The sequence below is a fragment of the Hipposideros armiger genome, unplaced genomic scaffold (assembly GCF_001890085.2).
Source record: "Hipposideros armiger isolate ML-2016 unplaced genomic scaffold, ASM189008v1 scaffold_303, whole genome shotgun sequence".
Classification (NCBI taxonomy): Eukaryota; Metazoa; Chordata; class Mammalia; order Chiroptera; family Hipposideridae; genus Hipposideros; species Hipposideros armiger.
In genome coordinates this window covers 752,812-769,710 of record NW_017731653.1, presented here as the reverse complement: position 1 = coordinate 769,710, position 16,899 = coordinate 752,812, and the positions used below count along the sequence as shown (strand labels likewise).

Here is a 16,899-nt window from a genome sequence, read left to right as displayed (position 1 = left end):
AGAGAACAAAGAAATACTTAGATATTAGGCCTCTCTAAAATCTCATGTCTAACCCTCTCTCATTACAAACTAGTCAAAACTAATGTCCTCCTGGACCCACACTATGATTTCAAAAAAAATTTTTTAATGTGAAAACTGAGAATGGGGTTAGATAAAATTAACAATTTTGAATTTCATTTAACAAAAAGAAGGGATGAAATGTCAATAAAGCATCAACATCACACCAGAATCTGTTTCCAGCCTCTTTTAATAACAGTTTTAGAAAAAGAACAGTTTTATCTCAAAATGTGGCACTGGTTAAGCAATGAAACAAATTAAAAGATTTTCCTTTCCATGATGAAAATAACTAGTAAACTAAAGGCACAGTTTAATGACAGTCATGCCTAGTCCAGTGGTTGCCTCTAGCATTAGTTTCTGAAATAGCTATGGCAGTTAACACACTTTTTAGTTACACACTTTTTCAGTTTCGTCAAACTGAAGAAGTGTATCGAAGTTATGAACTTTCAAGAAGACCACTATGATAAAACAGCCTATTCTTCTCTGAGAAAAAACTTGGAAAAACTAAAATAAGATGAACTATGAACCTTCTCAATAATTTTCAAAAGAGTGGTTCCCATATGCTCTCTGGAATGATTTTGGGAACATTATGCTCTTGAATTCAGTAAGTATTAATACAGTAAGGCTAAACTTTATTTTATTTATTTATTTATTATTAATTAAAAGCTCACGTCCGCTGCCGGCCAGCCCCACTGCAGCCTACGCCGTCGCCAGCGACTCACGGCAGCCCAGCTCCAGGTCAAGTTGTTGTTCACCATCTTAGCTATAGAGGACGCAGCGTCACTGGCCCTAATGTGGGATCCCAACTGGGGCCCCGCTGCTCAGAGCTGGCGTCCCAAGCCAACTCCCAACCAACGCGCTACTTGGCCGGCCCTGAATTTTAAAACTGTACCTATATTAAGCACACACTGGGTTTTCTGAACATGTTTCATTTTACACAACAGCTTTAACCCAAAGAAGTATATCTCAGACCACGAAGTGTTTGTATATTCAGCCAGTGTAACAGAACACTGGTAACATATCACTTATGTGTGAGGAACATCAGGTATCCAGAATATGATCCCAAATCAAGAAAAATGTCTCTAGTAACAGTGACAGCAAGGTAGAGAAAAAGGAATAGAAGAATTGTACTTTTAATGACAGAAAAACTGATAACTGGGAGTGATAAAATGTAATACCAAAACATACAAATAATATAGATGGCCCCCAATTTAATGCTTTTATTGACTACTTGGTTATTCTTGAGATAGTTTAATGTGGGAAAGATAGGATAAACATTTGATTCTGTCAATTACTAGTTTTCAAAATACTGAGTTGGTTTCCTCGAATCCGTGAAAAGTGACCAACGAATTTCTTTTCTTAAAAATCAAGTTGAGATATAATTTATAAACATTGAAAATTCACCCTTTTAATCAGCTTAGACCAGGATTCTCAACTGGGGCCATTTTGCTCCCCAGGAGCTATATGACACTGTATGGAGACATTTTTGTGTCAGGTCTGGTATCCAGTTCTACTAAACATTCTACAACGCACAGGACAGCCTGCTCCTCCCCCAAAATGAAGAATTGACATTCTGAAATGTCAATAGTGCCAAGCTGAGAAACATGGTTTAGACAAATATATACAATAAGTAGTATAACCACTAATCATGCAAGATATATTTTCACCAACTCAGATAGTTCCCTCACCCCCCCTCTGCAATCAGTCTTCTTTGCATCAATATGAACCGATGGATTTAAACATATTTGATGCTTCAACCCATTGCAGTTTTTTATCTTTATTGATACTCAAACTGTCCACTTGGCCATAGAAAAATACCAAGTTGGCTCCTGTGTCCTTTGTCAAGATTTCCCACGTTTGATGTTAATTTCCTGCTCTAGATCTAGAATCAGCTATTTCTTCAAGTATTCCTAGTATTTCCTAGCTTCTTTTAAAGGGAAATTAGTGTTTAAAACTGCAATCTAGTTCTGTAGTCATTTTAGTTACTTGAAGCTCTGGTGGCTTCCACAGAAAGTAATCATGTGAACACTATTTCCTGAATTCTTACATGTTGGTTATTAAATTGTCTGTGGTCTTCATACTTGGAGGTCTATTTGTCTGGATATAACATTCTTGGTTCATGTTTTACTTCCTTGATTCTCTTAAATGTTAATTCACTGCATTCTGACATGTTGCCAAAAAGTCTAGTGATAATCCATTTTTCCTTCCTTTGTAACTGATTAGGTCTTTTTTAAATTAGGATGCCCAGATGATTTTTTTCCTTAAAAACTATCAGTTTTACTAGACCATGTCTCATTGTTGACCATGCTGTGTCAATTTCCCCAGATACGCTTTGGGGAAGTTTGCTTTCTGTCCCATGGGTTTTCGTTGTTTTCTTCCATGAGGCCTTTGTTCATATAAATGTTGGTTCTTCTTTCCCTGTATATTATTTTTTCTCAATCCTTTGTACCTCCCCCCTTTTTTATTTCTTTTATTTTAAAAGCTTCCCTTTTTCTACTACATATAAAAAATTTTGTTTTACTTTGTCTTTTTACTGTATTGAGTCATTATCTGTTGTGCTTATTTTTATGTTCTTTTCAGTTTCATCTAAAGTAATTTTCTCTCGTTTCCAATTTTTTTCCTGAGCTCACTTTTCAAATTCTCCTTTTCTCCAATCACGTGTTTCTGAGATTTTTCTAGTTTGAATTTGTACTTTCAAAATTTCTATCATTTCCTTAAGTTCTTTTAGCTTATTTTGAATTTTCTATTTTGTGGGAATGTCTTTCCAGGTCCTTTCACGGTCTCAGGGAATGTTTTTCTACTTCTTTCTGTTGTTGTTATTAGTATCTTTTGCTAGTAGTAACTTTATACGAATTCAAACTCTTTTTAAAGTAAAATGAGTTTCCCTGAAATTTTAGGAGCAAGGGGTAGGAGCCAGGATGGCTTTTCTAAGCTTCAAGTCTTTAGAGATTCCTTTTCTCTTATTTTTGCAAAGTGGTTAAAACAAAAACAACACACAATTCTTCGTTCTTTCTGCTATCTACCCCTCTGCTCTTTCTCTTATTTTTATCTTGTCCTTTTCTTTGTTCCTGTCTAGCTCAATGTGGATTCTACTCCTAGAAGTTCTTCCTCATTTCCAAGCTTTGCATTAGAACTTCAGTTGGTTCAATTTAACAAGTTGTCAAACTATCCCCATTCCCTTGTACACACCGTCTAACTGAAGCCTGCAGAACCCCTTACCAACCAGTTTCAGTTCCTGTTCTAGATGTTCTTCAGTGAGTGTGTTGGTGATTTAGAGGTTCTCCTACTCTCAGGAACATCAGAAGCCCTGTTTGTTGCCTTCCCGCTGCTACCTCCCCTTCCCAAATGCCAGTAATCTATAGATCTTATAGTTTGTTCCCACCTGCTGGTTCACTGCAGATATAAGGTTTTGTGACAGCGTTTTTGGTTTTGCTATCCTAGTCTCTCCAGCCAATATATTTATTTGTTTTATAACCATTTTAGATTTATAGAAACATTACAAAGATAGTTCAGAAAGTTCTTATATAGTCTACACCCAGCTTCCCTTAATATTAACATACATAACCAAGGTACATTAATCAAAACTAATAAATTAACATTGGTACAATTCTAGTAACTATAGACATTTTTTGGATTTCACCAGTTTTTCCACTAATGTCCTTACTCTCTTCCAGGATCCCATCCAGGATACCACATTGCATTTAGTTGTCACATCTCCATAGGCTCCTCTGATCTATGAAAGTGACTTAGTCTTTCATGACCTTGACAGTTTTGAAGAATACTGGTTGGTATTTTGTGGAACGTCCTTCAATTTGAACTGTTGTGATGTTTTCTCATTCGACTGAAGTTATGGGTTTTGGAAAAGAATACGACACAAATGAACTGCCCTTCTCATCACATCATATTAGCAGGTACATGATATCAACATACGTACTCTCTTTTTGGGAGGGAGCTACCAAAAGATTACAATAACTGGCTGCCACCATTATGTTCTCACAATTTTCACTAAATTATCTTTTAAAAGTTTAAAATAAAAAAAGATGCAATCATCTAAAATAATTATTTAGGTGGACTCCTCATTCTCTATCTGCGGTTATTTCAGTGGTATGTGTATGTACACGCATGTGCACTAGGCTACGGGGCGCACCAACAGATAAGACTACCTGGTTCCCAATCTTCATTCTCTCCTTCTTCTTGCCTAAAAGGTGCCTGATTTTGCTCAGGGTAACAATATGCAAGGTTAAAAATATTCTCCTGGACCGGCCGAGTGGCGCGTTGGTTAAGAGCTGGCTTGGGACGCCAGAGAGCCCCGGTTCGGATCCCACATATGAGGGCCAGTGACACTGCCCTCCACAGCTAAGATGCTGAACAACAACTCAACCNCGGATCCCACATATGAGGGCCAGTGACACTGCCCTCCACAGCTAAGATGCTAAGCAACAGCTCAACCTGGAGCTGGGCTGCTGTGAGTTGGCGAGGGTGTAGGCTGCAACCCCTGCTGCACTGGGTTGCCATCGGCTACCATGTGCAGCCAGCCGCCAGCATAAGCGTTCGTCCAGAAGCCGGCGACTGATGTGCCTCGCCCAGGAAGAGCGCAATGATGGTGCCAACTTGGGCCAGTGAAGCAACATCTTCCACAACTAGACTGAAGAACAAAAGGACAGCAACTTGTCTGTTCCCCTTCCCCTGATTCCCCAATAAAAATCTTAAAAAAAAAAAGAAATGTGGTAAATACATACAATGGAATATATTCGGCCTTAAAAAGAAGGCAATCCGGTCACATGCTACAATATGAATGCACTTTGAAAACATTATAGTAAATTTACACAGTCAATCACAAAAAGACAAATACTCTGATTCTACTTATATGACATATCTAATGTAGTCAAATTTATATAAATACAAAGTAGAATAACAGTTGCCAGAGGCTGGGGGGAGGCGGAAATAGTTGAAGTATAGAGTTTCAGTTTTATAAGATGAAAAAGTTCTGGAGATCTGTTGCATAAAATCGTGAATATACTTAACACTATTAAACTGTACACTTAAAAATGGCTAAGGTGGTAAATGTTATGTGTTTATCACAATTAAAAATAATTATTTAAAAGATAACTATTTTTACATTATTTCATTTAAAATAATTTTTCCCTAAAAATATATAATTGCTAGAGATGTAACAGTGAACAAAAATACCATTAAGTAAATCACAATATTTATGCAATTCTCTTCCTTCTTTTCCATGCATCTGCTTTTGCCAACTTGAGCCAAAATTATAAGTAAATGGGTAAACAGTTAAAATATTAAAGGACATGACAGGATTTTAAATTAAAAATAAATAAATAGCCTGACAATATATAACACAGTACCAGGAGAATATAATATAAATTCAAAATACTTGTGGCTCTATTATTTCATATACAGAGTGCCAAAAATATGTATACACATTTTTAAAAAGTAAAAAAATATTAAAATTGTAATACTCGGGCCGGCTGAGTGGCGCAATGGTTAAGAACTGGCTTGGGATGCCAGAGGGTCCCAGTTCGGATCCCACATATGAGGGCCAGTGACACTGCCCTCCACAGCTAAGATGCTGAACAACAGCTCAACCTGGAGCTGGGATNAGTCTATCTGAAGTGTACCTGGCGTATAAGACGACCCCCCACTTGGAGGCATATTTTTCAGGGCCAAAAAATCGTCTTATACGCCAGCAAATACGGTAGTCATAGGGATGTAGTGTATAGCATAAGGAATACAGTCAATAATATTGTAATAACTATGTATGATGTCAGATGGATACTAGATTTATCCGGGTGACAGATGGGAGGGGGGTTGGGAGGCAGGGTGGAAAAGGTAAAGGGATTAAGAAGTACAAGTTGGTATTTACAAAACAGTTATGGGGATGTAAAGTAAAACATGGGGAATATAATCAATGATACGGTAATAACTATTATAGTGCCAGGTGGGCTAGACTAGTCAAGGGGATCACTTCTTAAATTATATACATGTCTAACCACTATGCTGTACTACACCTGAAATATAAAGTAATCTTTTTAAAAATCACCCCTTTAAAAGTGAAATATAAAACAAGAATTCCTACTATTCCTACTATTACTTAACAAGAATGAAATGAGGGGCCAGCTGAGTGGTTCAGTTGGTTAAGAGCTCGCTCAAGAGTGGGAACTCTGAGCAACAGGGTCGCCGGTTCAATTCCTGGTCCAAGCTGAGCTGCCAACAGGTGGCAGGATGGCTCAGCTTAAAAAAAATAAAAAAAAATGAAATGAGGTATAAATGTTGGAAAGAAGTAGATAAAATTATTTGTAGATGACCTGGAAACGTTAAGAATATCACTAAAAATATTGAAAGCGATAAGATTACAGTAAGATAGCCATTGTAAAATTAACACACATAATAGGTGTCCTACATACAAATAAGAACCAGTTAGAAATCAAATGGAAGAAAAAGTCTTATTTGCAATAGCAACAAAACCTATAAAAATACTAAGCTTAAACTTAGCAAGCAATGTGTTGGACCATAGGAAATAATGAAAGCATAATACAAGGCAATAAAAATCCCAGAACAACTTATTGGGGGAATCTGACAAAATGTGTCAAATTCATCTTGAAGAATAAGAGATTCATGAGGAAAAAATGTTTAAATAGTAATGAGGGAAAATACTAAAACTTTTATAAAGGAAGTTATTAAAACAAAGTACCAGAAAAAAACAATAAAATAAAAACAAGCAACTCAAAAGAGAAAAAAATACAAATAAATGAAAATATATTTAATTCCCTAGTGATCAAACAATGCTAATTAAAGCAAGAATCCTTTTTTCCCCACATCATATTGGCAAAAGGTTGCTATCTATGGGAATATAAATTGCTAGATTTCTGAAATTCAGTTTGGCTGTAAATAAAACAGTTGACCCACAAAATTTCTTAAAAGATGTTTTATTGAGGTGAAATTCACATAACATATAATTAACTATTTTAAGCTGTACAACTCAGTGGCATTTAGTGCATCCACAATGTTAGGCAACTACCACCTCTCTCTAGATTGAAAAACCCAATTATAATTAGATGGGGTGTCAACAAAAGGTTCATCAAGGAGAATTTTTTCTAGCACTCCATAGAGAAAACATAGGCATATGCTCTGCACCAAGTTCATAACCGAGCCAACAAGCAATAAAGAAACAAAATCCACAAGTAATTCTAACCTTTTCTACTGTCAACTACCAGAATGGCTTATTAAAAAACAAAGCACAGTGGTTGGAATTTACTTCCTTTGGTAGTTGTGGTAGTTTGACTATACTGATGGATAAGGAATATAATGGACAAGAAAGAATGTAAAGGCTTGGACACTTCAACAACTTGAAGAGCAGTCTTTTTTTTTTTTTNTTGTTCAGCATCTTAGCTGTGGAGGGCAGTGTCACTGGCCCTCATATGTGGGATCCGAACCGGGGCCCTCTGGCATCCCAAGCCAGTTCTTAACCATCATACCACTCTGTCGGCCCAACAGTTTTTAAAGAATTAAACACTGGTTCTTCACATCTCAGAAAATGGGTAGTTTTTCCTAAGTACGGGCAATCAGCACAATGATGGCAAGGCTCTCACCAGCAGATGTCACTGTGATTAAGTGATAGATGGTTGTTTTACCCTCTCAGGCAAGACTTAAGATGAAAAAAAGAGTGAGGGGAGACAAATTTTAAATGGGAGACCATTTAAGGAAGTATAATTCAGAAGTCTCTCCATCAAAACAAGAACTTTTTTCAGCTTTGGTAATGTTTCCTTACTAAACATACTCTAGTTTTTTGTTATCCATTACAAATCCAAAGGTGCAGATTTCCCCATTTCTGATGTCCAAGAAAACCAAAGATTTCAAAATTTGATCATAGGTAACATGCTGAAATTCTTCTAAATTCTAAGACTTTCACCTACTTCCCACTTCTTTCAACATCATTCTATAATGGAAACTTTTTCAAAACAGAGAAATAAATTAGAATTGTCTTATCTTTTCCCCCAACTATCAACAGTGATGATTTCCTAGGGAAAGGGACTCACTTTAACATCCCTCCCAAACTAGCTGGGATGGGATGGGAACAGCGCTGGGATGGGAATAGATAATAATAATTATCTATAATTATTCAGACAGGTATGATTTAAAATTCATTTAAATACACACACACACACACACTAGGAAAGCCATGGGGGAGGGACATAAAAGTTAAGAGAATATAGTCGTTTGGTTTTGTAAGAGAGCACGAAAGTGATCAAATAAAATAAATAGAAGAATGATAAAATCAACTTTGGACTTATTTCATATCTCCATCATGTCCCTAATTAAAGAGATGAACACAATTAATCTCCCTCACTGAATTTTAAATCAGGTTCTTTTAACTGACTTTTGGACTGTTCATATCCATCAACTGACATTTTAAACTACGGGAGAGCCTCTGATAATTAAAATTAATAAGGGCCATCACACACACACTGTGTAATAAACTATAATGATGCTGCTGGACAAACCTAGGTTTGAATCCTGGTTTTACCACTTACTAACTGGGTAGCCTCTCTGAGCCTTACCTTCATCATAGACAAAAAGGATATAATTATATTGGACTAATAAATTAATATAAAGCATATCTAGTATTATTCCTGGCACACAGGAGATACTCAATAAATCACTGTATATTAGGAAATAAAAGGAGGGCTAAATATGACTTTTAATGTTTTTTCTCCCATCTACACAAGCACCCTTACTACCCACGATATGTCATATAGGGGAGCTGTAACATCAAATTCAATCAACATCTCTAAAATAGGAGCAATAGGGGCCGGCCAAGTGGCTCAGTTGGTTAAGAGCTCGCTCAAGAGTTTGAGCTCTGAGCAACAGCGGTTCGAGTCCAGCCCGAGCTGAGCAGCCGNAGGGGTCGCCTAAGACCATCGGAAAACAAAAAGATATTTACATTACGATTCATAACAGTAGCAAAATTACAGTTATAGAGTAGCACGAAAATAATTTTATGGTTGGGGGTCACCACAACATGAGGAACTGTATTAAGGGGTCGTGCGCGGCATTAGGAAGGTTGAAAACCGCGGCTCTATTACAATAAAAGTAAACAATTCATAAGCCTACATATAAACAACATTCATATTCATAAGCAACAGGTCTGGAAGTTCAGTGGTATTAAATAATTTCCCATGATAATGTTTTTCATGCCAGAATATAAAAACGTGTATGTATCCTTTTATCATGCTTTATTAAAGATCAGCTCCATCGTGATAGGATTTAAAATAAATTCGAAATAAACTAATTTTTACCTTTTTAAATGGATATGGTTTAAATTTCAAATTAACCAATAGTGAAACATAGTTCAAAATGAATGACTGACTACTGCGGTCAGCTGATTCAACAGACATTCCAATATATATACCCCTTCTTCCCTTAGACTTTTTTCTCCTTCAATGCTTTCCTTATTCCTAACTCAACTCCACCTCCAGATTCCATTCCAGCCCCACTCTTTATCTCCCCTCCTTTCTCAACCATGTACTACTTTCGAAGCTGTCTAGGAAGTGGTTTTCTTATCTAGGAAGTATCGGCATCACCTGGGAAGCTTATTAAAAACATACACTAGTGTAAGGAGAAGTAGATGGATTCTACTTTTAAGTAACTACGAGTTTAAAAAAATTAAACCTTGATTAACCAGCTTGCTCAGAGAGTAGGCTAGGATATTCTAATTAACTAAAGATTAACCAAGGAACTTGTTTTATTGAAAAAAAAAATAATCCTTCTAGAATCCACTGTATCACTTTTCCCGTCACTTAGGAATTACAGTTCTTCATGAGAAATATAACTTAATAACTGTCTTACACATAGGTCAAGTTTATAATCAATTTTTATTCTATGCAGAGGTGAGCCCTACAGGCCAAATAAAGCCCTCAAGCTAAGAATGGTTATACAGCTTGTAAAAAAAAACAAAAAAGAATATGTAACTGAGACCATATGTGGCCCATAGGCCTAAAATACATGCTATCTGGCCCTTTACAGAAAAAGTTTGCGAACCCTTGGTTGTTCTATAGCGCTAAAGGCACTGGAAGTACAGAGACCCCAGAGACACTGCCCAGAAGCGCTCCTTTCTCATCAGATTAACTGAAAAAAAGTTTCCGTTAAATCGGTTCCAAATGACTTAAATAGAATCATTGCTATTTCTCTAATTAACTTGCCTAAATGACTAGCCCTCAAGAAAGTGTTACCCCCAAAAGGCTCTATTCCCTTCTTTAGACTCAACAGTTTCAGCTGAGGTGCTAGTTAGCACTCAAAATAAATGCAAAAAATTAGAAGCCTTACCTGGGGCATTTGCTATGGCCAACGGCAGGCTGGGAAGCTGGTGCACCTGGATTCCTGAAGCACCCAATGCACTGAGGTTAATGGTCTGGAGGCCAGGCATAGAGGAGAGTTGAGCAGCATTCACAGTGACTGTGCCAGCAGGAATAGAGGCAGCTGAGGCAATGGGTGTAAGGGTGGTATTGCTGCTGCTGGTCTGCCCCAAGGAAACACCCTGCATTGGGGCCAAGGTGATTGTCTGGGCCTGTGGGTTCTGAACTTGGAGGTTTTGCAGCTGAAGAGTCTGCCAACTGACCTGTCCATTGGGCCCCACTGTTGGTGTCCGGATGATGATGGGGCCAGAGTTTTGAACAGCCTGAAGCTGAAGGTTCTGGAGGGTTTCCTGGGAGATAGCTTGAGTTGTAAAGGTCTGCCCTGACAATGGTGCTGCTTGAAGAGCCTGGAGGGTCTGTCCCCCTTGAACTAGCTGAGGCTGGATAAGAATTTGTTGCTGCTGCTGTGACTGCTGGTTTTGCTCTCCCTCTTTTTGCTGACTTGCTTGCATTGAGCCTCCAGAGGTCTGGTTCTGCTGGATGTTTAGAGCATCAGACCCCTGTAGCCCACTGATCCTCTGGGGTGTCTGGCCTTGGGAGTTGGTCCCTGCTGATCCGCTGGTGGTAAAGTTCATAATTCCCATGTTGCTGGTGGTAGTAGTTGTTGAATAGCTATTGGCATTGGTGAAAAAGCAGTTAGAACTGGCTTGTGATGATGATACCAAAGTGGCAGAACTGATGGCAGTCCCTGAGGTGACAGGCTGTGAGCCGCTCTCCTGGGACCCAGAGCTGCTGATCGTGACTGCCTGAGAGCTAGGAGTCAAGGTAGCTGCGGAAACGCTATTAACAGGTAGCAAGGTGATATTCCCATTCAGGGCCACTGGTACATTGGTCACATACTGAGTTTGTCCTGAGAGTACATTATTAGCCAGGCCTTGGAGGGGGACAGCCTGCTGGAGTAGATTTGGCATAGCAGCAATGATGTTGCCTCCACTTCCACGATTTGTGATGATCTGTTGGTTTGCACCTGGTATGATCTGTATTTGACCAGAACCATCCTGCTGCACTTGGGCCCCAGTGGCAGCGAATTGCAGCTGTTGCCCATCAACGGTCTGGAACTGTGGGATTACTTGATACTGAATGTTAGGCATCACTCCAGGTAGTCCTGTCAAGACTTGCTGGTTCTGTAAGTTGGATGTGGCAGCCACAACATACTGCCCACCAGAGACCGTGCGATTCTTGGAAGACTCGCTGCCATTGCTGCTGTTGGTACTGCTGCCACTCTGTTCCTTTGAGGTAGGGGTAGCCCCAGAGGAGGACGAGATGATCTGCCAGCCATTGGCACCCTGTGAGAGTTGTGTGGCTGTGAGGTCAAGCTCACCTGTGCCCCCTGACTGGCCTGCACCCTGCGAGTTGTTGCTGTTTTCATTGGGTGATTCAATTCTGCTGCAAGTTGCTGCCAGCAGAGCCAAAGGGGATGGCTGGGATTCCTGGCCAAAAAATAAGACAGAGGAAAGGAATCAGTTCAGTGACACCCAGCTGCCAGCCCAGGGGCAGAATGCTACAAACAGCACAACAGTGAAGAGAAATAGAGAGAAAACAAACTAACAAAAAGCTAACCGATCCATAATGCTGCAATTGCCATCTTTGGGGATCTCCAAGTCAGTTGCCTCTCTGTTCTTACTTCCCTATCTCTAAAATAATTTAGGTTAGCCTCTTCCTAAAACTTTTTCTGTGGCGACAACCCCCTAAGAATGTAGACATCCTCTCAGCACCTTGGCAGCTCTGTCCTGATCATCACTTACCTGTCCTCCTCCTCCTCCACCACTGCTGCTGCTGCCTGTGCTGCTGCTCCGAGCCTGGGAAAAGGCACCACCACCATTACCATTGCCCCCATTATTGCCACCAACTCCTTTTTCAATCTTCACCACGGCTGTCATTTCATCCATGGAGTGATCTTGGTCTAAAAAGAATGAAAAGATAAACAACTTAAAGCTGAGGGAAAGAAAAGGGTAAAGTGAGGAACAGTACAAAAGGCTATGATGAAACAGACATGACTAACAGGAAGGTGAAAGGCGCCAGCGCAAAAAAAAAAAAAAAAAATGGATTGGGGGAGAAGGGACAGTTGTAGGACTTGGGCGACATGAACTAGGTTCAGTGGTGCAAAAACTGGGCCTCAACTCTCCTTTGCACTAAGTTCCACTCAGAAAATACTGAAAAGATGCTTTTGGTATAGAAAATGTGAAGGACATTGGGTATGTTGAAAGAGTTTCAAAATAAGAAAAAGTATACTGGGGAAAAAAACAAGGATAAGTGCGACAAAAAACAACATGTGGGTGGATGGAAAGCTTGCTAAAATTAGGGTCAAAGGAGATGGAGAGAGAAAAATTCAAGTATAGAAAGTAACAAAAGGAAAGGAGGAAAAAGGGGACAAAAGAAGTGTGTGGGGGGCAACATTTGCGAATACTGGTTAAGGGGCTAAAGGGGTCCAGGGATTAGAAATCAGATTTCCTGGCGGACTGAGGGCGGACCCTAGAGGGAAAGGGCGGTTTCGGGGTGAGGGGCGTGGAAAGGGCGGGACAGTGGGGGGGAGGGGAAATCTACGGAAGGTGGGGAGGGCCCTGGGGCAGGCGGCGACCAGAGGGCGGACCAGGGAGGCGGTTGGCCCGGGCGGGGCCTGCAGTGCTCGGGCCGCCCCCGCGGCTCCAGCCCCCGGCAGGAGGAGCCTCAGGCGGGAGGCCGAGTGGTGGGGGGTAAGGCCCGTCCCCCCGTGGCCGGGGCGGGCAGGGGGCGGGCGAGGCCACTCTGCCCCCTCCCCCGGGGCGGGCGGCCCATCCCCCTCCTCCTCGGAGGCCCCGCCACTGCCCCTTCTCCCTCCCTTCCCTCCGCCCCGGGCGGGACCAAGGCCGCCGCCGCCGCCTCCCGCCCGCCCCCCCTCATGGCGGGGACCGCCCGGTCGGCCCTCGCGCGCGCCCCCTCATTCCCTTACCACCCCTAAGCTTGGAGTGGACTCATCCTTACCGCTCATGGTGGCAGCTGAGGGACGAGCTCAAGGGGGTCCTGTCCGGGGGGGTTGGGGGGGGCCAGGAAAAACGCGGACGCTGACGAGGCAAACGAACCCGGACCGGACAGGGAGGGGGGGGTAAGGAGGAGGGAGCAGCGCGCCACAAGCCCGGCCTAGGCCCCGCCCCTTCACTGCTGCCCCGCCCAATGAGGGAGGGAGGAAGGAGGGGCTTGCAGAAGAAAGGCGGGTAGGTTACCCAATGGCAAAACTCGCTTACTCTCTAAGGCGTGTAAGACAAAGTTGCGTGCCCGGTGTCCGCCCTAAAAGACCGCCCTCTCAATTTTCAAAACCAATGAAACACGCAGGAAGTGAAGGTGGGCGGGAGTTAGGAATGATAGGCTTGGAAAGGAACCAGTCAACTGCCAGGCGGGCTCCCTGAGCGGTAAAGATAGGAAGAGCTTTGGTTGGAGTGACAGAACAACAACCAACCACAACCCTGGACGTGCCTGAGCAAAGTCCCGGTGGGAGGAGAGATAAGAAGTAGGCAGGAATGGAGAGGATGAAGGTGATCAAAACCAATCAGAAATCAGGCGGGCAGCCAGGAAAGTTGTGATTGGATTAACACTGAAAAGAGACACGATAAGACGCAAATTGACGGGAAATAAAAGCCAATTAAACGCTGAATGAGCTCTGAGGGCGGGAACTTGGAGTAGGCAAAGGAGAATTGGCGTCTCCCTCAGTCACTCAGTCCAATGAGGCAGCGGAGGAAGCCAGGCACCGCCTCCATCTTGGCCAATGGGCGTTACGAGAGCCGCCTCTCATGGGGGAGGGAATAGGGCTGTGCCAAGAGGTTTCCGTCGCCATATTGGCCCTCGTCAGGAGACGTTTTTACAGTGACTTGATGGTACGCGTCAGCGGATCTCTGTTGCTCAACAAGTGTTAGGGCCAAGAAACTTAGCGCGAAGTTCTCCCTTGCTGTCAGGGCTCGTTTAAGTCTTCATTTAACGTCCCTTAAAAGTATCTCTTAAGTCTCACTCCTCCCAGGCTGGGCAGACAGGCAGTCAGATGCCTCTGAACGTGGGTATAAACCTTGGGGGGTTGCAAGCGTAATGAGATCTGGCGACGGCGCTCCCACCATCAGTCAATATTGAGCTGACCAATTTGCAAGACCTTTGTGAGACAAAAGCAAATGCCATTTATTAAATTTCCCAAACTTCGACAACTTATGACGGGTTAACTTTTCAAGAGCTTCTCTTTGAGGCTAAAGTGCACTGGAGAACCCGGAGTCAAGGTCCTATAAAGCACTTACTCCGCCCCACTCTCAACTGTAAATACCGTCTAAGCATAAAACAGAGTAAAACAGTTCTTTTTTTTACAACTACAAAGGTTTTAAAGGAGATATTTCTCGAGGCACCTGAATTTATGCTCTCCCATCCTGCCTTCCTTTTATCCTGGTTTTGGTGGAGGCCGCCTGGGGGGCTTGTCAACGACATGATGTTATTCTCTTTAGCCTTATATATGTTATTACTTAAATAGCTACAATTTCAGCACTTGTGATAGGTTGTTATGTTTAAAATCTGGATGTTCCTAAAACTGAGGCCTCTGTTGTCAGGGCAGGGCCTGAAGAAGGTGAAGTGATTATCGAATGTTTTAGGTGCCTAGGTCAGATAGGTGTTTTGCATTCTTTATGTCATGCTCATAAGGAAGATACTAGTAAGTTTTAGAGGTATTATGTATTTTATAACTGAAGAAATTAAGGCTGGGAAGTAACTTGCCTAAGGTCACAAGGCTAATAACTTGTAGTTCCAGATTCCAACCCAGAATAGTCCCACAAAGTCATCTATAAAACCTTTAGAGAATAAAGCAATGCTTTGTATAACCATTTATAAAAATGGGCTTAATAAAAAATTTTTTTAATTGTGTCTCCTTCCCTCCCCCATCTTTCCCTCCTTTGGCTTTTTCCTCCCAACTCAAGGAGGTCCACCTCCCTGAGGGGGGTCTGAGCCTTTATTGTTTTTTAAAAATGCTTTTTTTAATGTTACCTTCTAGCTCCTGAAAAAAATCCTGCCCATACTTCCAGGATAGTTCAAATAACATCATCTTCTTGTATACCTTTATTACAAAACATCACATTACATTATAATTAATAGCATCTTTCCCTAAATCAAAGCATCTCAAAATATAATGTCAGACAATCTCTATCAGAATCCTATGGGCTGCTTTTTAAAAAGGTAGATTCCTAGACCCCATCGCAGATCTAATAAATCCTATTCTCTGGGGTGGGGCTTGAGAATATGCATTTTTAAGTAGCTCTTTCAAGTGATTAGTCCCTAAACCAGTTTTAAGAAACACTATAGGAGGGCCGGCGAGTGGCTCAGTTGGTTAAGAGCTCGCTCAAGAGTGTGAGTAGCTAAAAAAAAGAAAGAAAGAAAAGAAAAAAACACTATGGAAAGAAACTGGAGAAAAGAAACTTCCGGAAGGGAAGAAACTTCCTGGAGGGAAGAAAGTTGCATTACTCATCTTTGTAAACTAAGCTGTCAAGATTGTAACAGCTGTTCAGTGCATTCTGCATAAGACCACACCTAAACTCAGGGGGCGGCTAACAATGTGAGCAGTCCTCTGAACATTTCACATGCATTGTCCAACGTAATCCTTTCAAACAGTTTAAGAAACTGCCATCTCTTTTTACAGATGACAAAACTAAAGCTCAGATACTTCAGTTAAATGGACTGTTCTGTTTAATTCCAAACCTTGTGTTTTTTCCATGGTTCTAAGATATGCCTAAAATGAGAATTAGGGTTTGATTTCATCCCAGATTCTGAGAAAAAGGCTTAGATTTAGACTCAGAAATTCAGGAGCCATCATCCTTTTCACAATCTTGTTTGTTTCTCCGGGACAAGACAAAATTCAGAACCTGGATAGTGAGCGATGTCCTCAACATATGGTTGCTTATTGATGATCCCTGAGAGCAAATGGGCATGATCTATCTTGTCCAATTATCTGTGAAGACCTGAACAAATTTTCTTTAGACTTAACACAAAAAACAAAAATGAATAAACTTACTTCAAGGCTTCTCAAATCACTTAACTCTTAATGACTGTGTTTTGAAAAGCAATGTGGATCATTTGAGAGTTGTTTCACTACCAAACCACTCATAAAAACACAAATTGTGGGGGCAGCCAGTTAGCTCAGTTGGTTAGAGCGCAGGCTCATAACACCAAGGTTGCCAGTCAATTCCTGCATGGGCCACTGAGCTGCACCCTCCACAAGTAGATTGAAACAACTACTTGACTTGGAGCTAATGGGTCCTGGAAAAGCACACTGTTCCCCAATAAACACACACACACAAATTGTGCCTGGCTGTATAATACCTAAGCTTCACATGTACCAAGTGGTAACATTCCAGCATGGCAGTCAAGGCTTTCAGTGGTCTGCCCTGCACTTACTCAGGCTCATCTTCCATTTCTG

General features: G+C 41.3%; 1 protein-coding gene and 1 long non-coding RNA gene across 2 annotated transcripts in view; one reads left to right on the top strand and one right to left on the bottom strand.

Annotated features, from left to right (window-relative positions):
* Nucleotides 1-3,961, top strand: part of LOC109391848 (uncharacterized) — a 17,350-nt gene extending 13,389 nt beyond the window's left edge. The window contains exon 3 of the long non-coding RNA XR_002125940.1: nucleotides 3,732-3,961. This is a non-coding gene — a long non-coding RNA (uncharacterized LOC109391848). The remainder of the gene's footprint in view (nucleotides 1-3,731) is intronic.
* The window catches only part of SP1 (Sp1 transcription factor), a 33,495-nt gene extending 19,926 nt beyond the window's left edge, over nucleotides 1-13,569 (bottom strand). The window contains exons 1-3 of the mRNA XM_019659755.1: nucleotides 13,449-13,569; nucleotides 12,233-12,390; nucleotides 10,399-11,917 (exon numbers count right to left, since the gene is read on the bottom strand). Of these exons, the coding sequence (XP_019515300.1) occupies nucleotides 10,399-11,917; nucleotides 12,233-12,390; nucleotides 13,449-13,455 (1,684 nt within the window). The 5' untranslated portion in view covers nucleotides 13,456-13,569. The remainder of the gene's footprint in view (nucleotides 1-10,398; nucleotides 11,918-12,232; nucleotides 12,391-13,448) is intronic.
* Nucleotides 13,570-16,899: the final 3,330 nt, after the last annotated feature.